Here is a 24,777-nt window from a genome sequence, read left to right as displayed (position 1 = left end):
CGGGGAGGGCCCGCACGGCCTCACCTCCGCTGCCGGTGGCGGGGGCTGCCCCCGCACCCTGCGCCCCCCGCCCCCTCTGCCGGCGAGGGGGCGTTTCCGTGTGAGTCGGGGGGCGGTGTCGCCGGGTTTCGGGAGCGGTCCCGGGCGGCGCGGCGGGCACGGCAGACCCCGGGCTGCCTTAGGGGGAGGGGGGCTGCCGGCGGCGCGGCTTCCCGCGGCTGCTGTCGGGCGCGTAGTGAACACGGTGATTTAGGCTCGCGTGGTTTTTGTTCTGCGGCTCCCCTGAGGCTTCATGAAGCGGTTCGGTGTTCGGATGTACAGTTCGGTGCCTCGGAGTGCAGTAGCCGCTCTGCGAGGGGGTGAAAATAGTAAATAAAGGGGTGCGTGCATCGCCATCCACAGCCAGTGCTCTCACATGCAAGTAGAGCGTGCAGTGTGGAGAGAAATCGGTTTGGATTGGTTTGGTTGGGTTGCAGGGTGGAAAAAGTAGGAGTAGGACTCGGTTTTTTCGTGCTTGTAATTTTTGTCTTCCCTCACTGCACAGAAGAGATGCTACCGTTGACTTTTTTGAGGTTCTAGAAGAAAACGTATGTTAACGAGGTTGTGCCCTACCCCCTCGGATCCCAGATGTCTCTTTGAATCAAGGGTATCTTGTCCTAAAAATCAGGCCCTGTATCAGTTTTTATTCTATAGAACAGGAACAGGGAGTGTCAGTGGGGCAGGCTGGTGGAAGAAGATAGAAGCTGTTTGAATTTCTACTGTATTTTTGGAGATACTGGCATTTCTGCCCTAGAACATATTATTCTCTGTCCTACAAGCACCAACGATGATTTATAAATAGATCCATTTGTTTATATTGTTCCCCGTGTAGCCAAACAACTGTTTACATTGTGAAAAGGCTTGCTTCATTTCAGGTTAGCTTATCAGAGCTGACCCAGGAGTGGCTACAGCTGAAGTTACAATGTTCTTGGGCAGAGTGCTACTGGAGAGATTATATCAGTGGTTCAAACTCCTGGTTGCTGGCCTCTCTGTTTGCTTGTGTGTGCTTGTCGCGGAGGCATGAGATGTACTGAAGGGGTGGGGTGGGGGGCAGAAGGGTATGTGAGGATGTGGTGTGCTGAAGGGCAGATTTGTGCCTTTAAAGAAACTGGTCTGTCTATACTTAGGTGGGACTTTACAGTGTAGGAGAACTTAAGTGATTGTCTCCTGGTAATGTTAGGGCATCAGTTAAAGGGACCTGATGAAGTTTGTTAAACGCCTGACAGATGCAAGATCAAGTGGGAAGAGGGGGGTGGTGGTGAAAATATTTGCTTTTTCTTAGGAGCTACTTGAAAAAGACAAGATTTTTTTTTTTCCTCAGGATGGAGTTTTATTCCTTTTCCCTTTGTTTTCCTGGTCATCATGTCTCATTATCCTCTTCTTGTGCAATCTGTATCATGTTCACGAGGGGGACAAACCATCTGTTATTGAAATAACAATGTACAACGAGGGATGTTTCAATCCAAATGAACCATCCTTTAGATAAAACAAAGGGTTGATTTTTCTCCTCCTTTGTAAATCACCCTGATTCCTATTCTAGGAGCTGCTAGATCAAATCATGTGATTATTGCTTGCAAACAGTTATTGTAGATTTTTGACCTTAAAGCAAAGTATTATAAATTAGCTTCTCTCACAATCTGGATTTTGCATATTTCAATATTTTAAGGCAATATTTTTTTTGGGAAAAAAAGATTATGTATTTGCTTAAGTGCTTTTGTTTCTAAAACTTTTTCCAGTACTACATTCCAAGTCTTTGTCACATTTTCTATGTTTTGGGTTTTTTCTATAACTACTGACAACTTTCCTTTCAATTAAGTCAAAGGACAAGGCTGCTGTCTTAACCATGAGTTTTGGCTGCAGTGCCATACTGGGGGTATGAATGGCTTCAGTGTATCTGGTGTATTTACAAGAATGCTCTCATAGGCTGGCAGAAAACTGTTGTTTGCCCTCCCAGTGCTGATTCAGGAAAAAATAACTCTGATCATCCCACAGTTTGATCTGTGCACGTAGACCTTTTCTCTCCTAGAGACCTCATGTGGCAGGGGAATGAGAACCTGTTATATTTCTCACTATGTTTCCTGTGGAGTAGTATTAATAGTTAGGCAGTTGAGTTAATCTGTGGTTTGATTAGGAAATTTGCTTTTAACTGTGTTGCTTTTTGTGTCTTAAGTTACAAAAAGGAAATGGAAAACAATTATAAACCAACCCCCCACTCAATTTGAATGGTTTAGCAATTCTGGTGTGCCTAACTTAGGCTGTGGTCAGCTGTTCTTTTTATAAGACAGGATCCTGTTCTGTTCTGCTTTGCAAAAATGAGCTCATAATAATCATTCTTCCCTGACCTTTTGAAGGAGATCAGACAAAAAGATCATAATGATAATTTCTATTTTTCACTTCTGATGGCTGGGAGGAGCTGTTGAAAATACACTTGCTCTTCTAGCTGCCTTCTGCAAAGTGAGGAGAATGATTTTTCTATTTCATAATCAAATCAGATCAGAAATGCTTACAGGTTTTCTGTGTATGCAGTAAATGGATACTGGAGCTGGCAGTGGTAGTAGAAAATGCGTTTTCAAATAGCTTGATTGTTTGCTGATGGTGCTATTTATGGTGGTGACACCATAAATGTCCTTTCTCAAGAAGGCTGAAGAAAATGAGGAACAGAGAAAGTGAACCAGTGTGTCTGGTAGACTTATTTACTGTGAGGAAAAAAATTCTCATCAGATGATTCTTGTCTTGGCAAGACAATGTTATTTCCTTCTTACAGCATCATTTCCATCTTTTTATTCAAAGAATAGTGAGTGGTAGCTTGTTGCATTAAAATACTTTCCTGTTATCTTCTAGGTACCGCTATGGCAGTTTAATACAACTACATCCTGTTTGCATTGAATAGAAATGATTTATGATTGAAGAAATGGACTAAAGCTTACCTTTTTGTATTGCATGGTATCCAGAAGATCATCTGAAATACTTGGGAGTGAAGTTGGGTCTTGCAGGTTGTCTGGAAAACAGCAGCTTATCAGGTTCAGGCATAATTATTCTTCACTATGTAGAAAAGCTCAGCTTTGTTCACAGGGATCACTGCTTTGCTTGTGAGCAGCTGGGTTCCCAAGCTTTGGAGTCTTTATATTTACTCTTGACTTTAACTTGGAAATTTTACTGACTGTTCTGTTTCTGGAGTATTGGGGTTATTTCCTGTTATCATAAACCTCTACTATGAATTACAATCTGTGAAAGCCATCGCTGTGGTTCTTGGAAAAAGTTCAGCTGACCTGCCTTCATCTCATTTCTGGCCTTTAGTAAATAGGTTGTACGCAGAATAAGAATTGGATAATACCTGAACAACTGTTGTATGCATCCAGCCCTTGTGGAGGGCTTATATTTATCTATCTAGTAAAGAATATGAAGATGAATTTAGGAAAACATACTAAGGCAACAATCCATTATTGGCCCACCATAACCTGTACATGATCAACTTCTTCCTGTGCTCATTATTTCTGCTATTGCTGTTTTCCAGACGGTCTGCTTCATGTTTTATTGCTGGTGAGAATCCATAGAGAGGGAACCATGTGTGGATTTCTTCATCTCACAGATATTAATCTCCTTTTATATATAGTTGTGTGTATGTCTATCTAAAGTAGCTTATATATAATTTTTATAAGTGCTATAATGTTATATATAAAAATATTTTTTTACCCTTTAAGTTCTCTAAACAATGTCTGATAGGGGGCAGATATGGCAGAACTGTCAAAAGTGATCGTATGCTGTTCCACCTACACTGGCTTTCCTGAAGCACTCATTATTATGAGTTGTGGTGTCTGTCTTTTTCTCAGCACATTGCCTTTGAGCATCTTCTACAGATTTCGATATGCTGATAATGAAGCTTTCATTTTGTCAAGCAATGCAGACTCAGAGTAGTCTGTTCCTGTTGCAGGTAATTGGTATGCACAAACTGTGGCAGACCTGTGCAGCCTGTTCCTGGTGGGGCAGCAGAAGTGGCAAGGAAGCCGGGTCGTTGTTGATCATAGAATCACAGAATGCTTTGGTTTAGAAGGGACCTTTAAGGGTCATCCAGTCCAATCCCCCTGCCATGGGCAAGGACATCCTTCACTAGATCATGTTGCTCAAAGCCCCATTCAACCTGCTTTTGAACACTTCCAATGGCAGGATCATTGAACTAGATGATCCTCAAAGATCCCCTTCTAACCCATGTGATTCTATGAGGAACATGGAGCTATTTAACTTTTCCTGGTATTTAAAAGGATCTTTCTGGCAGATCATTTTTTCTGTACCTACCATAGATGATCCTGATAGATGACTGCTGAAGCTACACATGCAGTGTGATCCCAAGAGTAACTCGGGGTGGTGGGTCTGCTGTGGCCCTGAGACTGCAGTACAGCCAGATGCTCTTGCTTGAAGGACTTTTGGGAAACGGCCAACTGTTACCAGGTACTCAGGGGTGTTGTTACATGGCATCAGGCCCTCCCAGGAGGAATGCACACTTTTCAGGCAGGGCTGCCTGCCCACAGTGACCTGTACACCAGCTAGGTGGGGTGGGGTGGGTGTGCAGAGCACACTCTCTGCCCAAATGCTTCCTCCCTGGAATGGCAGGAGGGGTCATACCATATTGTTTAGGCAATTGTATTTTTCTGCACCTGCTGATTTAGACAATGTTTATGTCCTTTTAGGAGGAAAATGAATGATGTTTAACTCCGGTTTTCCTTCTATGACTACTTAAGGAAATAGTTTTCCTTTAATCTCTCTATACCTGTATTAAGAAATACCTCTATCCAGATGGAAAGACAGTGATGCTCTGACTTGTATGGTCAGGCTTATGTCTTCAGTGTAATCTTGTAACAGCAACTGCAAATTCAAGACCAAGCTATTTGCAGTCAGTACATATATATTTAGCTTGGTTTTCTGAGAAAATAGAGATTATGTGCAACTCTGTGAATGTCTGTCTCATGCTCTCAATAACTTTCAGACCTTTTGACCAATTCCAGTTGCATTTGTGAGAGAGGTAGAAGCTTATCTCCAATAAACCTTGCAAGTTTTCTGGCAGTAGGCAGCCGAGGCAGATGGAAAGATGCCTGCTGAAGGAGAGACTGCAGTCTGAACTTTTCCAACTTCGACACACATTCCTAGGAAACTGCATTTTGCTGGCGCAGTTGCTTACAAATCAATTTGTATTGTGTTCCTATTTTTTGACCCTATCTCAAATTAGACTGTTACTTCCTCTGTGAGTATTTCTGTAACAATTTTGAATATGGAGGAGGAGCAAGTGTTTAGTCTTTAGTCCCAAATTGCTTTATAATACTGCAGAAAGTGCGTGATGAGAAAGGAGAGGCTCTTCAGCTTTTTAAACATTATATTCTAATAGCATTCTTCATATATTATAATAATGTTCTGCTTGTGTGAATTCCCTTTTGTTAAAATAGTTAAGTTTTTTATTAATTTTGTCTTGTGATAGCAATTCTTTAGTCACTCAAACTTTTAGGATTCTTATAGTTGTCTTGTATAAAGCTTTTTGCCTGAATGGAGAATGTTACTTGACAGAACACAAACTGAAACAGGTCAGTCTTATTTCCGTATTTCTCATCTGTATTTGTTTTGCATAAACATATCCTGTGTGATCCTTTCAATTAGCTGATCACTTTTGCACACTGATATCTGTTGAATACATCTGATGGTCTTCTGTTTGTTTCTTCATGCCGTTTTAATGTATGTTGTACAATCACCTTCAGGTATAATGTATTTCTTGTCATACATTTGTAGCCCAGAGAAGAGAACACCTACACCTACTTTCTTTGCATTAATAATGCATTACTTTTGCTTTTGTGTACTGTCAGTTCTTTTGTGGAAAAAGTGATGACCCAATGTACACATTGAGAATGTGTAAGATGTTAGATGTGTGGAGAGGCGGTCCATATTTAAATTAAAAAAAAACAACCCACAATTCTTAATAAAGCTTTCCAATTTTTTTGAGGTCTTTGTACTTCTGATATTTGTTGACATCCTAGATTTTGACAGGTTTGCAGATGACCTTTCTATCTACTTTGACACAAGCACAACCTAGTAATTTAATCATTGTTTACTAGTTGTGTGTGTCTGACTTTCTAGCAAAGATGTAGTAACAACATCCACTAGGTTTCACTAACTGCAGCTGGAAAGCTGGGAGAGGTGCGATAACCACAGCCATAGCTGTGGGATACATGTGCCAGCTCAGATGAGCTGTTGGTGCCCATTGCATCTTGAGGTATAGTTTTAGCTCATTCTCAGGACCAGAATTGGAGCTTGCTGGGCTCTGGCTTGCTCCTAACACCAAGCTGGGGTCATAGCCCTTGTGCCTCAGGTAAGCTGCAAGTAAAACAGACCAGGCAACTCTTCCTATTCATCACAGAGAGGTGAAATCTGTAAAGACTGTTAAGCACAACATAGCGGTGAACTTTGTCGTTGCTACATGTGCTGACGGTGACCGTTTCCTAAGGGTGCAGTGTGTATGATCTAATCTGCAGCTCTAAGGTTAAACAGTTAAAAGCTTTATAAATTCATGGATTTTCATTTGTTCATACTCACCTGCAGAGTGTAAGTTTATCTTGAAGCTCCAAGCTAGTTTGTTTTTCTTCATCTTGTGATGTGACAGTCCCTGGCCTTGGGAAAAGTTATGCTAGGAGCATTTGTGCTGTGTGAGGCTTGCACTAAACAGTGCTGCTGACCCTGGCACCTCTCCATGCTGTTGTTGGCTCCAGCATGTCTGTTCGGTTGTGCCCTGTGCTTTGGATCCATGTGGCTCTGAGGGACCTGTTGTCCGCAGTTGGGAGTTCATCCTTCTCTCTGCTGCAGTTTCACACCTCTGCTGCCTGCCTGAGCAAATGCTGTTGGAACTTGGCTCGCATCAAATCACTGTCATCGCTGGGCATCAGCTCTGGTGGTGTTCAGAATATGTAACCTCCCATAGCTGTCTCCTTCTGTTATGTGATGTCCCACTGGAGCAGCATCAACCATGCACTTTGCATGCATTTATTTCTGAAAATCCATTCTCAAATATTTTACCAGTGATTATTACTGAGGATGAAACGTATAGTTCTTACTTGTTTTACTGTCCCCTTTGCATCTGTGAAGAGTCATTAGTAGGGTGATAACCCACTTCTCTCATCTTTTGTTCTAGGTTGACATTGCCTTTGAAAAATCTCACTTCAGAGGGAACAGCAATGTAGTTCTATCTTCAGTTTGTTAGATATTTAGCTTAAAATCAAGTTATGACAAAGCCTTAGACAACTCATAATCCAAAGAGTGTGATAGTCTTTTTAGCAAACTGTCAGTTAGTGCTAAATATTTTCACCAGTCACTTCACATTTCCATTAGCTCCTTAAACAGCTGAAGTTCACAGATTTCAATGAAATATAATGTTTATGGCTGTGTTCCCTGCCTTTCGATTTAGACTACTGCTATGGAGCTTTATTATAGCTAGTTAAATGTATTTTCAGGGACTGCTCTTTCTTGGGAAGATCACTGTTTTTTTCTTGTCTGAAAGGTCTGCATGGGTTTTTTTTGTTTCTTTTGGTTTGGTTTTGTTCTCCTCCATGATTCTACTGTACTGGTCTGCAGGCTTGTCCTTGTTACTTAGTGGGAAGTGTTGCTTTTGGATGGGATGACTCAACATAGCTGCCACTCTAACGAAGAGTCGAACCATCATGTCCTCTCATTGCGCTAGTAATAGTGATGTTGCCTAACAGAAAAATGGTACAGTGCTGCTAGCGTCAGCTTCAGGAGGGATCGCTGGAAGGGCAGTACGGTTATTCAGGTTGTCTGTTTATTCCTCTCACTTTGGCATTTTTTTCTCATACAGCTTCATTTCTCATCCCTTGAGACTGAACCATTATTTTCATTGAAATAACTGTGTATTTCTCACTGTGGTATCAACTAATTCTGATCTTGAACTGTAGAAGAAGGGTGAAGATGGTGCCTTTTTTTTTTTTAAAAAAAAACCAAACAACAAACAACCAAAGAAAAAAACCAACAAAACAGTTTTTGTGTTACCCTGGATAGAGTGTTAGTAAAATTACAACTTGGAGAGTGCCAGGGTAAAACAATATGTGGATGTGCACATCAGGATGTCCTGTCAAAATCACCTTGACTAACATGAAAATCCACTTGTCTTCTCAATACCAAGGGAACTTTCATATGACTCCCTTAACATGGGTGACATGAGAATTATCTAGCATTGCTGTTTATAGATGTTTTGAAGAATTCACAGTACCTGGAATTTGATATGAAAAATAAGTTATTTTTTTCCTTAAAAAAAAAATCTTTATAGTTAAAGAGACTTGAGGAAAGTAGGCTTAAAAGACAGTGGAAATCTGTTGGTTTATGACAAGGTCTTGATCTTTTTTAGTTTAAAAATTTCTGGTAAGTGTTTTATGGACTTTGGGTTTTGTTTCTTTAATGTTTGTGAGTTATGCTAAAAAGTTGTTAATCTGGGGGTGGGGTGAGGGTGCAGGGAGAGGATCTGAAGCAAATGAAGAAAATAACCTTTAAGTACGACTTAATTGCTTTAGAACTAGCAGCCCTATCTTTTCCCTATGTAGCTGTCTGCATTACTTCAAGGACCATGTAAAACTGTTAGCAAGTCAAAATGCCTCATTCCTTCACATTGAAGACTGCTTGCCTGCCTTCCAGGAGGGGAAAACCAGCACATACAGAGCAAGGCTGTGGGGTCAGTGTTTGTATGATGGAAGAGAGCAGCTTAAAGGACTTACTGAGCACTACGTGAAGCTAAAAGTGAATGGCTTGCCTCTAAACAGATATTTGGAGGTGGTGTTTGGGAAGACAGGAGGTATCTGTGTTCTTGAAAGTTGCTGAAGGGCTGGAGAACGTTAGTATCTGACCATCAGCAAGTAGGTCTTCCAAGAATCATGTGGGAAATATTCTTTATAGAAGGTGTAGACCTGATCTTAGACGTTTCAGGTTAGCCAAAGTCTGTGTCTGCTGTCCAAAGGTTCCAGTGCTGGAGTGGGAGAAAATCAGAAGTTCTCCAATGAGATCCCTCCCAGACATCCATCAGAGCTTTATTTCCACTCAGTGGAGATATTCAGAACTCTAGTACTTGAAAATGGTAAATGCTGTAACATGACAATAAGAAATAATTTAGAAGACTTATGTTCCTATTTGGTATGGACATCTTATTTTTTAATACATCAGATATAAGCACATCATGTTTTGATGCATTTGTAAATGCTCAAGAGGGCTTCATGATAACAGTATCTTCTGTGATTCCATCATTATATGCTTAGGGAGTCTAAGTGCCAAATTGACTTTCTCTTTAATTGAGGTGTCTCCTTCCATTTAAAAATAAGATATACCTACAGTGATAGGAAGTCTGCCAGAGAACTTTTTTCTAAATATACTGTTCTCACATTTCTCTAAAACAAGTTACTTTTCATAAGAATAATACAAAGAGCCTCCTCCAGTTTCATTTTTTTCCTTCCTACTCAGCAGCCATTCAGTACACTGAAACAAGGAAATTAGGATATTTTGAAATAGGGATACTTTGCATAAATTATTTCCAAAAATACTTGAGGGTTTTGAATGTTGACATTTCCTATGGATGTTAACAGTTAAGTAATATAATGGAACTATCAAAGAAAACAAGATACAAGTTCCTCAGAAAAGAATAATATAAATATGTTTTTCTTAATGCAGTATGCTTTGGCAGATGTCATCTATTTTGGGGAAGTACCACATATGCAAAACACACAAATGCAGAGTGGTTTCAGGGCAATCTATCTCAAAATAAACAAGTATTGGGCATCTGATGGTACATCTTGAAAGTATATGAACTCTTAATGTGTAAAGACTTGGTTGTCAGTAAATGAGTAGTGTATGACAAGAAAGATGGGAGTTATTTAAGGACCTTCTTGGAGGATTGTCTGGTGTCAGCCATGGAGGCAGCCAGGCTGAACCAGGGGCCTTTGACTACTGTGGTGTTATGAATTACAGCATTGCATGCCATGCTGTAGATGAGCACACAGAGAAGGGACTGTGAACCTTGTATGCAGAGCTGTATTCTCCTTCCTGACAATTCTTGCTTGGATCATCCTCATCTTCTTTTACACTCTCTCTTGTGTTCTTTGTGTGTAAGGGGATGTTGGTTGGCTTGGTTTTGAGGCTACATGGGAAACTTGAGGCAGAAAACTGAAGATAAATTACGTATCTAATTCCCTTTTCCATTAAAGGACCATAGTCCTCTCAACTGATACAGCACCTTTTGTAAGTATGCTGATGTAACACAAGATACAGGGGAGGAGCACTGACAGTCACTGCACAGTGCTAATCCAACAGGTGTAGGGGAGTGCTCCAGCAAAGTTCCAGGGATATAGGGAGTGTATGCTTTGAGATAAGGCAGTTATATCAATTTTTTCTTGCCTTCTATTTTGTCTTTGGTTTTGCTGTGTAGCTCAGTGCCAGTCAGCAGTGATGAAGTCATTGCCAAGTCTGTCCATCTGGCTGTACTCTATACAAAACGCAGTTGTACCTCTGTTAACCTCTGTACCTCTGTCGTGTGCTGTGCAGACATTTTGTGGCCTGAAAGGAGTTAGCCTGTGTGATTCTCTTCACCCAGTCAATGTCTTGTGTGCTCAGGTTTCAAGGGGGAGTGTAGATGCTTCAGGATTGCAGGAATAGGAATCTAGGGCATTTAAAATGAAAATGAAAATTTCCTTCATAAAAAAATACTACATTTTTTCCCAGTCAAATACTTTGTTTCAAAGTATCACAGATGAGCAGCAGCTTCTCTGGTCCCTTTGTGATTGACTGTCAAAATGAGGTCAGATTAAATCTGCGTAGAATTCTAGGTCAGGCTGAACCTGTCCTTAGACTCCTGTTTAATTTCTCTCTAGTACTTCAAATGAACAATAGCTTTACAAAATATTTGTAAATGGAGGAATTAAAAAATGGACTTATGTTCTCATACATGTCTGACGGATGGATAGAAATTTTCTAGAATTTTTACACCGCTTGGTATTTCCATCCAAATCATAGTCAAATTATTTTAATATTTCTCCTGCAGAAACTAGACTTTCAAGCCATGTGGAAAACATTTTTTTTTTTCCTACACAGTGTTAAGACTGTGCAAAGTGGTGTAACATGCCTACATCTCCCTTCCTGTAGGAATATTTCATCAACTTTACTGCATCTGGAAGGATTAGAAAACCTTCTCTAGTAAGATATATATGAAATGCTGATTTCATTATCTTAACAGTAGATTTTGATTGTTTGTTCTTCACAGGAAGACAGGGAAGACATTTTCCATTCCAACTTTTTAATGATCAGGTGTGTGTGTGTGGAGTTGTCTTCTCATGAAGGCTTAATTGCATGTGCTTTCCCATTGCACATATTATAGTAATCCTGGTAGTTAAATCCAAGTTAAGACCACCCCTTCTTAGAAGTCTAAAATGACAAGGCTTCTTTTGCAAGTGCATCTAGGAATTACTAGAGTAGTAATAGCTGTCAGGTTCAAAGCAAACCTAGTAATTAAATCTTCTGGCTTCTCATGTTAGAAATGTAATGTATTTCCCTGTTTTCAGCACACGGTATCTCCTGTATTAGTATGAAGGGATCTATTAAAACACCTTTTATCACTATGCTTTGAGGTTTTCTGTCTTCAGGAAATCATGTAGCTGCTTTCTGTAAAAAGCCTTTTAAAGAGCTTCTCACATCTGATCTGATAAAAAGGCACCTTATTGTCATGAACCAGCCAGACAAATAACTGTTCAGCTGTGGTAATCTGAATAACACTTCCCAAGAGAAATTTATGTGGGATATGTAAACCTGAGGGAAGGAGGGGAAGGACTGTGGCAGGCCATACCTTTAGACTCCAGGAAGTCCATGGGAATTTCACCTCCTGGCTTGAATGACAGTGGAGTTAGGCTGGCACTGAACAGCAAGGAGTGTTACCCAAAGCTTGTATGCACTTCTCTCATCACTAAACAGTTCAGTTCTGCCTAAGTGTTTCAAGGTGTAACTCTGTGACCTCCCTGGCACAGGGATCACAGGACTTTGGTTTGGTTGTGGCATGTAAATAAATACCTTGCACAGCAGAATTTCCCTTTGAGTGTGGTGTGTCCCTGGCTGCTGTGGGAACTGCTGATGCTGAGGGATCTCATCTTTCACTCTGTGGTTCTTCCCTCTTTCTGTAGGGGTGACAGGGTAGGACTGTATGAAATGCAGTCTCCTGACAAGGCTAAAGAGTCTGGTGAGGACATCCCATTTTGCATAATCATACACTGTCACCACTATAAGTAAAGGTGAGAATCCACAGCTGAAATTCCTCTTGTGCATGTAACCTGTCAAACTTCATCCTCTTCCCTATGTGTCCTTTAGCTTTTGTCCTTGGACCCTGTGGCTGCTGGACTGTCAGCTGCATCATCAGCTCTGACAGGATGAAGTAGAGGGAGATGAGTTTTACAGTGATTCATGGCTCCTAGTTGCTCTTGGTTGTCAGAAAAAACAGATGAACCATGGGCTGTCACACAAATACAGTGCAGATCCCACAGCCTTTCTTTCTGCATCTGTCACTGGTCCTGTGCTGAGCCTGACACAGGTTTCCTAGTTCTGCCTGTCAGCTTGTGGTTCTGTACAATAGAGCTTTCTTGTTGAGGAAACCATTACAGCATGTCAGCAGAAGCATGCAGAGTGAATGGAGTGGCAGCTGACTGCAAAATATAAACAAGTAGATGTCTGTGGGAAATAAACTAGGAATCAAGATGTTGCAGGACTGGGCCTAGACCAGATACCTTTTAACAGTTTTCATTTGTAAGCTTAAAAGAAAAAGGAACCAATTATGCTCTTTACTAGTCTGTCATTCCCAGATTTTAATAACTAAGCAGTCACAGAGAATGATTTCTTTCTTTTTGATGAGTAAATCAAAGGTAGGCATGCAGGGTGTGGCTGAATGCAGTCAGATTTCTCAATGACAAATTTTCTGGACATCCATAGCATGGGAGACTGCATTCTGGAGGGCAGCAACTCTGCTAAAAGTATTAGGGATCAGGCTGGATACAGAACTTGTAACTTAAAGTGCACTGTTGCAGGGAGAGGAGAGAGGGCTAATTTAATCCTTGGCTGATGGGATATATAAAAGAAATGTTTTTCTCTCTACACAGTATTAGTGATAGTAATACTAAAATTCTGTATCTGGTCCTAGTTTTCACATCTTTAAAAGGTCTTTGAAAAAAATTCCTGGTAGTGATTTAACATGGAAAGGGTGGAGTGTGAGCAGCTTTTATTTTTTTTTTTTTGTCCCTGTATTTGTCTTACTTGTAATTATTGGATCCCTGTCCAGATAGTTTCAGGACAGACTTCGTCTCATCCAAAGACAAATGTCTAAATAAAACAGGTCAATGGATTGATCTGCCAGGTCCATCTCTGTGACATAGATTGCTATGTTGGTGATGGAGGACAATGTCACCAGCTGATCAGAAGTAGGCAGCTGGCTCTTGAACACTGGTAAAAAATGATCAAGATAAAACAGCTTGAGAAGGTTATTAAAATTACAGAGAAGGAGTTTAGGTTTTTTTACGTGAATTAAATAGCAGAAAAGGGTTGAAATGGCAAGGTGGCATGTGGTAAAGATGACCATTGCTTATGCCCCTTCAGAAATACTTTTCAAAGTTGAATTTTGTTTGTTGAAGCCTAAGGAAAGGAAAAAGATCTTGAGTGCCTGGATGAACATTTTAGCTGTCTTTCAGAGCAGAAGGAAAAGACTGCATTTTTTGTGTATTATGCATCTTCTTTCTACATGATTTAGACATACAGGTTGTTGAATATAATGATCAGCCTGCAGGCTGGACGACTGGCAGAATGCTGGCTAATCAAGGAAGAGCCTCTTGGGAAAGCCTTGTGTGGGAGGGGAGATAAGAGGTTTGTGTAGAGCTTAACCTAGTCGCTGGGTATCTCTAAGGAAATGTCAGAGAGGAGGACTGAAATTTCCCATTTGGATAAGGAGAGAGAGGCCTGGAATAGGACGTAAACCTGTGAGGTCCCTCTGTAGAGAAGATAACTGCATTTTTGTGGCTGGAAGAAATTGCCCAGGAGCAAATAGGAGGAGAGACAAATGCCGCTGATAAAAAGGAAATTGTTTCCTCAGGATCCCGCCTGCCTTTGAAAGATAGAAGTGGGAGAGAGGGCCCCAAGAAGGCAGTGCTGGTGGAGCAGTTAGTGAAGTGCTGAGTGGTGCTGGCAAGGGCACGATTTTTTAAGAGGAAGAAAGGTCAGGAGACACCCGAGTCAGATGAAGCTGATGCAATGACTGAGAGTACTCGCCAGGACAAGTTTTGTGCGAAGGAAGAAGGGCTGGCAGAAGAACTGGAAAACATGTGGTAGAACTGTAGGAAAGGAGTTTGCAGGCAGTTTAAACACTAACCATACCCTGACAGTATGAGAAGAGACTGAGCATCTTAGCTGCCTTGACAAGGAAATATCTTGTACTTTCTTTTACTTTCCTTTTTTCTGTTTTCCTCCTACTTCCATTTAGCAGTACGAGAGGTACCATTTACAGCACCAGAACCACTGGCTGAAGATCTAAATGGAAAGCAGGTGAATGGCTGTGGCTCTGCAAACCAGTAAATTACCCTTTCCACCACTGGAGATCTCTTGAGGTGTCCAGGCCCGAGGCAGGTCATGTGTCTGGGCAGTATCTGTTAGCCACATATAAGTTACTTGTCTTGCTTTCAGGGTACTTGGGAAATGGGTAACAATTTGTGACTGTTCAGGTTAGCAAGGTAATGCATCCAACAGTCCTTCTGACCCTGAGCTCCAGGAAGATGTTTTCTTATTTTATAAGCAGATATATCATAATGAAAATAGATTTTGTTTGTCACTTTTTTCTCCCCTCCTAAAATCTGAAGAGAATGTGAGAAGAGAGCAATAACACAATTTTGTCAGATTTCCTAATTTTTCAAGTAGGATTTGTGGCAAAGAAGCAAGTAGGAGGGGAAGGTTAAAAGTGAGGAGGATGTGCAAAAAGGGAGGAGGGAACCTCTTTTTGGTGACATAACTGTTGGCTGAATAACTGATCAGTAGCCTAGAATGATACAGTGCATATATATATATATGAGCTTGTTCAAGTAAAGGTTGCCTGAACTCAGATCATTCCTTTAACTACTGTTTTTTGATTTTTTTTTTCTAGAAGTATGCTAGATATTTTTTCCATATCACATCTCTGCCCCAATGAAAATCAGTGGTGGATGAGAATGTTGCAAGAATTATATGCTTATTTTTAGAAGTTCCAAAGGTTAATGCATTCTTCAATAACTACAAGTATTTTTAAATGGCCTGTTGTTTAAAACTTAAGGAAGACCAGAATCTTGTGTATTTGGCTATAAACTAATTTCAAGCTGCATTTTTTAGACTTGCTAATGAAGGACAGGTTTTATGTTAAAAATCTACATACTCAGTTTGAGGTTTTCTGAGTATTCATTAGAAAGGAGCTGAGCTGATGATTTCTCTCTCAGAAATAACACTGGATAAACCTGAAAATAGGAAATAGTGTAGAGTAGGACTCCTGCCAATTGATGTGTTCTGAATTCTTCTCTTCCCTGGCATCTCATCTAATTTATTAAAATCCTCTGCCTGCAGACTGATTTTGCTCAGAGTAGTGTGCTTTGCTTGTGGTTTTGTATGTATATTTTCTGGTACAGTTTCTAGTAATGCTTTGTTAAGTTCATTGAAAATTGTTGTAGTTCAGTGTTCGTTTTATATACGAGGAGGCCCTGAACCTAGTGCTGGGTACAATTTGTGATCCAAACAGAGTATGTTTTCCTGAAGTTCTGGATCATGGGGGCTGCAGCTATGTAAGATGTTAGTAAAATGAATTTTTTTTTTCAGGCTCAGAAATCTGTTGCATAAGAAAAAAACACCTCGTGTGATGGGATTAGTCTTCCCAAGATAAGTACAAACTAAGCCAGTTGAGTGCAGAGAGTAGAAGGGATTAAGTGTTGAATTTTGTCTGTCTTCACTAAGACCACTTGTGCTACCACACAATTTTAAAAGCTCATGGACAGAACAGAACTGTTAGTTCAGTTTTATACAGTCAGTCTAAAATCTGACCCTTATTTTTTTGTCTTTCAGACTTGTCTAACACTACCTTGAGCCAAATTCCTAGACTGGTTGGTGCTTTCTCATGAGATCCCTGTGACTGACAAAGGAGAGATTGTTGTGGTAGGCGTTTGCCTTGACTGTCTTGACAACTCTTGGCCTGGGCACAGACAGATGCAGTTCCCAACGCAGCCACTCTTTCATAGGACTCTTATGTCAACAGGAGCTTGGGGGTAGGGAGGAAGTGCCTGAGATGGGTTTTATAATCTTTCAAATTGCTGTTTTGTTACCCCAGAAAAATCAAAACCACACAGCCCAAACTACTACACAGGAAGGAATTTCTCAAGAGTTCACTTTTAATTATGGAGGTCTGGAATGAAAAGGGTTGGTTCATTTACCATTTAAATGTAGGAAAACAAAATCTGCATTCTAGTTTACTTTCTAGAAAGTCCAAGGTGCAGAGGGAGACTTGTTCTGATACAGTTTGATAACTGTCTTTGAAGCACAGTTTTACAGTACTATCTAAAATGGGTTTGCTAGGCTTTTTATTTTTGTATCTCTATATAACATATATATAATACCTATATCTAAATCTCTATTTAAATATAGATATTATATATAGATATTTAAATATAGGTCCCTCACAATTTGGGCTGTAGATAGTATAATTCCTTTCATAAACTTTTAGCTTACAAGTAATCAGTATTTCTGTTCCCCCTACTTTTGGAAAGCTGTAATGTAAACATATAATGCATCTCTGATACTTAGAAACTTAAAGAAAATGTCTGTAATAAATGGACAATGGCAGGTTTATATGTATCTGTAGTTGCAGTCAATGATGTGTGTTTAGCTTAAATAATTCCTGTGTCATTTTACATTAGCCTGCATCATGTGTGTTTTGCCAATTATCAGGCCTAGCATAAAGGACACAGCCAGCATAAAGATGAACCAATAACCAAATTGTATTTGATGCAAAAGGGTCAGTACATGGGTGAGCGCTGGGGGTACAAACAAGTCAGTCAGATTATACATAATCAACATCAATCCCACGGGTCCCAACAACACCACTGCACGACCAACAATGCGTGGAATAAATGGTGAAATGCAGCCTCCCATAGAAGTGATGGGAGACAACTGAGTCAACAAGCCAAATACGTAAGACCAAGGAAGCCACATACTGAATCTCTACACAGCCCACATTTACAAAGGCCAGACCCGACTGGAGCCCAGCTCCAGGGAGGTGGGAGGTCCTTCCCCAACAGGGAACTCTCTAAAGTGCATCCACCTCACACACAGACACTGCCCCTTCCTGCAGGTGGTCCCAGCTTTTATCCCCAAGTGGGACACCTGACCTTGGGTTACTCAGTGAAGGACACCTGGGGCTCATTTACCCAATGTCTCTGTCTGCAAGGCCGGCTGCACCCTGGAGGGAAGCCTGAAGGCAAACTCACCCCCACTTTGTGAAGGGCTGTGGGAATCACCCATATGTCAACCTTAATTTGGGGCTTGGGGTTGAAACCCCAGCATTTCACATGTGTATTCAGGAAGTGACCCTATCTCCATCTCCATGTGCAAAGCTAAATAAGCAAAGGTCTGTTAGCCTCAGCTCTTCAACCCTATCCCTGAGAGTCCCATGCCTTTAGGCATAGTGCTCTGCCTCTACACCCATTCCCCACCATGTTTCTTAGGAGCAGCGCAGCTTGCTCTCACCTCCCCATTTGTTTAGTTTTCTAATGATGTGTTTCTAAAGATCCTCAAACATCTCCAGACACCATATCCCATGTTCTGAAACACAAGGGGAAAACTGTGAGTAAAGTACTTTGAGGACCTGTGTCCAGTTTCCTGGAAAAACAGTCAGAGTTGGTCTTTCTTTTTTTCTTAAAGAAGTAGAAACCTCAGTGTAGTGTCATTGTTCTGGCAAATGTGAAACAACTGTGGACTTCTATGATCTTTTGTGATCAATGTGAGGCCAGCTCTGACATATTGTGCACATACATAGCTGAAATGTGCCTTGAGTTTTTGAATCTTTCTGCTGCCTGCCAACTGTATTTCACTAAAATGGCTCTGAAGGATTACTGAAATGAAGCATATCCTGGCAGAGGTCTGTATTGGAAAATATTTGTGGCATACGGATGATCATGTGGTATTTGTGTAATGAACAAGAACATACCATACATATTTCAGACTATTAATACAAAGCAGAGGAGTGTTGCCCTCTGATTTTCCTCGTCTAGAAGGCAAGAGCCTGCCAGTGCTGTCAGTGTGATAGTGAACATAGTGGCAGAACTCACTGATCTTTCCCAAGCATCTAGAGAAAAGCTTGTGTGTCTTGTCATCTTTAGAGATGCTTTCATAGATGTAGCTTGTTCCTGCTCATTAGTAGGGAGAGAGGGAGCAGATGGGGAAAGTCAGAGTTTGCCAGTAAAAGGCAAAATTCTTCTCTAATGATCTAGTGTGTTGGCTTGAAATTGTGGAGCTTTCTTATGGAGTTGTTTATTTCTCATTGTTTATGACCTTAAAAGAGTTGTAATGCTTCATTCTGCTGTGGAAGGAAGCAATCAAAATCTTTATCTGAAGCAAAGCCAAAATACAATGTTTTCTAAGTCTCTGTCTGTAACCCTAATGGCAGCTGAGACCTCTATAACTGAGTCAGTATACCATAATTTAGTGACAAGTGTGCAGTGTGGATGATCTAGCTCCAGTGACACATTCATAATTTGTATTATTAAGTCTTGCAGCAGTAGCTAAAGGCACAGCTTGGCTCAGTCCAACATAGAAAACTTTGATAGCAAAAATGGAATTTAGTAAAGATAAATATAATCTGCCAACAAAAGTTGAGTAGTGTTTTTCAGCTTGTGACAAGAAGGAAGAACTGCACTGCAGGGGTGACAAACTCATTCTGTGGTGACAGCTGCAAAGTAAAGTTTGGTTTTAATTGTAGTTCATAAAACAGGATGTAAACTTAAACTTATTTATTGGCTTTAGTCCACAAAAAATATCCCTCAATAGCAAAGAAAGGTTTGAAGGTGGGGAATTACTATTTTTAGTAAGCAGAATTTTTAAAAGTAAATTATATCAACTCATTCTGGAGCCTTCTGCATTCCTTTTTTGGTTGGTTGGTTGTATGTGCTGTGTGTGGCTTGTTCAGAGCAACATGGAATGGTTCTAACCAGTCAAGGGCTTCTTAGTCTTCAGAGGCTTTAATTCTTAGTTCTAAATCACTCACTAAAACTACAGAAGAACTTAGTGTATTATTAAAATAGCTGTAGGTTGCATTTCTATATTTCAAATAATGGAGTTTTTTTCTTTTTTTTCCTTGTTTTGTTGTTGCTGAGTGGTGGTTTTGTTTTAAACCTCATATTAGTTGCTAGTAAATTCAGATTGAATAAGATGTTTTGGGGTAGTACCATATACCAAAATCTGAATGGGAGTTATTTCTCACCTTCGTTTGCAGTTTGTAGAACTGGTCTGACTGCAAATGGTTACTTTTTGAGCAGATTCTATGTATATGTGCAATTGGCTTTGAGTAGCTTGTTCCAGGTTCTGTACAACTAATTCGTGACTTTTCTGTTAAGAAGGGATTGCAAGAGTCAGTGGAGTTGGGGATAGTTTGTTTTTTTTTTTCTCGTCTTCAGTGAGTGAGAAGGAACCAGAAGCCACTGACTACTTCAGATGCATCAAACGACAGGGAAAAGCAGTAGGATTTTAGTACTTAAATCTGCTGGAATGTACTGGCAATATATGAATTAGGGAAAGAGGCACAAGTCAAGACACTGCTGCTGTGTATTTTGACTTTCATAGAGAAGAGTTAGGCAACCACTGCATACCAGTCCTTGTAGCAATTGTCTGTCTTGTGCAAAAGGGTCTCTTGCTGCATAACAAAGTCAGTTCCAGAGCTTTCACAAGCAGAACTTCCACTTCTTTGAATGCAACTTACACAAATTCATTACAGCAGCATCTGAGAAATTTTCTTGACCCTTCCTAGATTCAGACATGACAGTGGGACTTCTAATTTTATCTCTGATCAGTTTTTCATTTTCCTCTTGGTATATTGATCCTAGCATGGACTGATAGCTCTCTGTGTTTACTGTCATCTCAGTATTACTGAATATTCCTCCCATTCCCCATAGCTAGTAATTCAGCTCTTCCTTCTTTTTCTTTAAATCTGGCTTGCTTTGTGCATGCCTCAATTCAGTTTCACTTTCCTATAACATTTGCAGGCTGGCATGAAAACATCCTGCAGGATAAGAACCGCCAGTGGGAATGAAGCTGCCAGAGAACTCTGCATTTTGGAGAGGGGACCTGTCAGCTTCATCCCTTTCCTTTGCCCCGGTGGTAAAAGGCTGATTTTTAGCTCGCCATATTAATCAGTAGTCCTTTTAATGTCTCTGTCATAATTCTGAGGTGTTGGTTCCCATTTCAGTAAAGAACAGAGTGCAGGGCTGAGGAGGAAGGAGGTTGGTGGCTGGTCTGTCACAGGCACAAGCTGAGCTGTACAAGCAAAGTAGTTTTCTCAGGGGCTATGGAAGAAACTTATCCAGGAACTTGGAGCCCTCTCAGACCTCACTGTCCTCTGTTCCAAGCCAACACCCGCTTTTCAACCATGCTTTCTTTAACCAAAATGCAAAGCGAGTATCCCCAGAAGAAAACATTTGAGTATTAGTAGAGAAGGCAGGAGAGAGTACAAACTGTCTGTGACACAGGATAATTATATTGCCTTGTGCACTACATACCACTTTGTCTGCTTTTTCTATCTGTTAAGTCGCCAACCACTGTTGGCGTTGCAGGAACACAGGCCTTCTGGTTGTTTCAGGTCACTAGCAGGTATTGGAGTACTGTCCTCAACTCAGTTTAGGTCATTCAAATCTATGGTTGGAAGCTAAGCTCAGTTTGTCACTCAGTCTTGGAAGTGTTGTGCCCAAGTGCAAGAACCTGTATGGCCAACCAGCACCTGGGAGAGGAGGTCTCTGCCCTGTTGGAGAATGGCTTCAAGAACAAGGACATGGCAGTATGGAAGAACTGTTTAGAGATGAAAAGCAGGGTGATTTGTTATGTCTGCACAAGATAGATGTTGCTTGAGTTGCTTAGCTACTATCTCCTGCCTGGAACTGAAGCTTCCCCCCTACCTGCGAGAATGCCTATGTCAGCAAAAGATTACTCCAAGAACCTACCCAAACTGGCTCAGCGGTTTAGCCCGGACCCAGGGCGCAACGGAGGCTACGCAAGACTTCGTGGTGAAAAGGTCAGCAGTGAGGAGGAGGAGAAACTTCCTCTCCATGACCACCAACCAGCCCTTTACGCCCCCTGCCCAGGACATTGAGAGCTCGTTGTGCAGGCGTAAAAGGGAGGAGACCTAATTACAATAAGAAGCGAAGATAGGCGGAAATAGAACATAAATAAGTATAGGCGTTCTATGTATATGCAATACTTAGTGGATATAAGGATGTAAGCAAACAGAATAAAGCTGAAGCTTGCTCTGTCATTCACATTGAATCTACTGCTTGCTTCCTCCGCTCATCGAAAGTTCGTGGACTACACTGCCCAGCAGCCTAAATTTTTGCTCTATCATTATTTTTCTCTGACTATAATTGGTACCTTTTATATTGCTTTGTGATTATTTTTTTTTCTACTGATTTTGGTTATTTATCAGGCATTTTTACAAATAGTTATTTTTATTCATTTGCTAACAACTATATAGTCAGAAGCCTCATGTGGTCAGCTTATGCTTTATATGTTTTTAAATCTTGGTTTTGGATGTTTTCTGATCTTCATGTTCTTCTCATTTTCACTGTGTTCTGTAGACCTTCAATAGTGAGGTTTGGTTTTTTTGTTCTTTTACAGTATGGGTAGACTACAAATATGCTGGTAGTTACTTCCATAGTTGCTTTGTTAGTCATATTCCCAAACTCCCCATTAACTCAACTGCGTAACTTCCGCTAGTAGACTTCAGGGGCTTAAAGCTTATGTAGCGTTGCCTTGGCTTGGCTTACAGCTGGTGTAGTGTATCTGGTGCCAAAACTTCCCTATTTTCCATCTAGAACAGAGGTTGGTATGGATGAAAGAAACACTGAATCTCCCATCTTCTGTTGTATTGTCAGGTCTTCCTACACTGCTCTGCTCCAACCTTTTCCTCCTAAATGAGCTCCGAAGCTCACCAAGTACCTTTGCTCAGGTTGTGATGCTCTTGCTCCACTTTGTGCTGACTGATGTAACACATGCACTGCCTTTGTGTCTCCAATTTTTAAACAAATGGTTTGTTCCAACACTTGGAGAAGCAGCAGCCAGCTACTGTGGTCCTTCCTCTTGTTTGGTTTTAAAGTAATGCAGCTTTGCTCTTGAATCTATTTAATTGGTTTCCTGCTGGAAAGAAACTAAAGGGCTGCTTTTGCGAATTAACTTAGTAAACAATGGAGGTTAACCAAGGATTTCAGAAATGGAATGTGAGATACTTCTGATGGTTAAACACTTTTTCTTTGGTGGGAGTTTCTTTTCATTAAATATGGAATAGGAATTCAAATACGTTCCAGGGTTCAGTTCCTTCCCTCTGTAAGTTTTCTTCCTGTCTAGTTTTCACACTGACAGCCTATTTAATCCTAAAAGCATGTAGAGCTCTTAACTCCTAGCCAAGCACTTACTGTCCTTTGACAAAAAAAAATAATGTAGAGAATGACTTCAGGCCTGTGACACATCTTACTCATGTAATAGACTATCTTTAGGAACATTAATAGCCATATTTTAAATTGAATTTTTATTATTGGCCTCCTAGATTGCTAGGTGCAATAAAGCCAAACAAGAGAGAGCAACCAGATTGAGTTTACCAGGAATATCTAAAAACAAACCACAAAAGCTAATTTTAAGCAGTGGATTGCAATCCATGTTGTTCAGTTTAGAACCTCTGGAACAATTCCTTTCCAAATGTCTCTATTTTAAACTGGTATGTCAGACCACTGTGGCTGCTCTTTAATGGTCGTCTTAACATAAAACACTATGGTGACTGTTAAAGTAAATAGGAAAAAGCAGCAATTACAGAACGTACCAAAAAAGATTAGTTTCTTAGTACAGTGGATTCCCTCCAAATAGGAGGGTATGTCTGAAGAGCTGGGTGGGTGGTGCGTGTGTACCATGTTACTTGGCTGGAACCATAATGAACGACTTCATCTGTGATCTTCTCAGAACCTGAAAAGAGGGCAGGCTTCTGTGGTTTATGTCTTGTTTGGTTTGGGAAAGCACAAGCTGAACTTGGAAAGATTCCTATAATGTAAAATGTTCCACACGTGGCCTCTGGAAAGTGTGGAATATCTTTAACTACCATTTTAAAATAATAACTTTCTCTAACAAAATTTTGTTTTACTAAGGCTTTCCTGCTTTATTTTTTAACTTTGAAATAAAGTTAAATGGTTGACATGATTGCTTCTGCTTTTTTAGGCTGTATACAAAAGGGAGGAAGCTACAGGAGTCAGAACTGCTCAGACAAATATTGTTTCTGGATACTACTCGACAGTCAGATGGGTCTAGAGAAAATGCTTGTCCACTAAATTCAGCTACTTATCCGTTTTTTGAGGCAGAGAATTTAGTACCAAGTCTATTAATAATTACTTGAATTGTTTTGTAACTTTGTATTGATTTAACTCCTGAAACCTGTGGTCCACTGCGGTGTGCACTATACAAATATAGAAGAAAAAGTCAAATCTTTTTTCCACAGAGGAGTTTGCAGTCTGGGAGTGATACTGACCCTATTCTGGGTATCTTACAGTATGGAGAAAAACCTGACCTAGTGTTTGAGGTAGTTTGTTAGATTCCTGTTAGTAAACTGTCTGTGACAGTGCTGAGCAACATCTGAGTATCTGTCAAGCTCCTGAAAAGTTTTATTCAGATGTAACTGATGTTCAAGTTGAGAGGCTTGACATAAATGTTTTACACAGCGGAGAAGTCTTTAAAGACGGAGAAGTCTTCAAAGAGCTATTGGCTGTTTCATGGGTATTGGTTTTGTGTGACAAACTTTAGTCACCTTTTAGATAATGGACTCCCACTTGGACTTAGGGAAGGAGCTTATCTGAACAAGTGGTTTAGGGAATATATTGTGTATATCAATCCTTTAAGCATAAGTGTTGCTGCTTTGTTTGGGGTTTTTTTAGGAAATAAAATTGCTTTTTTCTGGTAATGTTAACTTCCTTTAAAAACCATCAAGACTCACTGAAGAAAGCTCTTCTTCTGATTGTTTTGTTTTTATAGCTCTTCTTTATAACCCCCTCTAGAATGATGACCACAAACTTAAGCTGCCCTAGAAATGTTTAACTTCTTGCTAGAATAAGTCTATGCAAATTTCCCTCACTATATGCTGCAATGCCAGATCTCTCTGCTGGGAAACTGTAAGGAATAAGTATGTGTTTTCTCTCCCTGTGCCCAACATGCTGTCTCCTAGTCAGCAGGTCAGCACTGTGACCCACAAGAAGTATCCTTCCTGCCCACAGTTACTAGCAGGTAGGAGTTACAGATTGAGTAGAATGCAGGTGGTATTTACAAACCAAACTGTTCCTGTGAATGTGCAGCGTGGGATACACCTAACATGCCAGAACTGAGTATCTGTTGCAATGTGTGTGTTGATTTGGGGAGGGGTTAATAGGGTCTAGGAGTGCTAAGAGCCAA

The 24,777-nt window shown here is 40.5% G+C and overlaps 1 protein-coding gene across 1 annotated transcript in view; it reads left to right on the top strand.

The window, feature by feature from the left end:
- The window catches only part of RNF144A (ring finger protein 144A), a 70,526-nt gene that overhangs the window by 412 nt on the left and 45,337 nt on the right, over positions 1 to 24,777 (top strand). The window contains exon 2 of the mRNA XM_074895679.1: positions 4,338 to 4,485. Within this exon, the coding sequence (XP_074751780.1) occupies positions 4,440 to 4,485 (46 nt within the window). The 5' untranslated portion in view covers positions 4,338 to 4,439. The remainder of the gene's footprint in view (positions 1 to 4,337; positions 4,486 to 24,777) is intronic.

This window comes from Athene noctua, chromosome 1 (genome assembly GCF_965140245.1).
Source record: "Athene noctua chromosome 1, bAthNoc1.hap1.1, whole genome shotgun sequence".
NCBI classification, from domain to species: Eukaryota; Metazoa; Chordata; class Aves; order Strigiformes; family Strigidae; genus Athene; species Athene noctua.
This window is presented reverse-complemented; position numbering and strand designations above follow the sequence as displayed.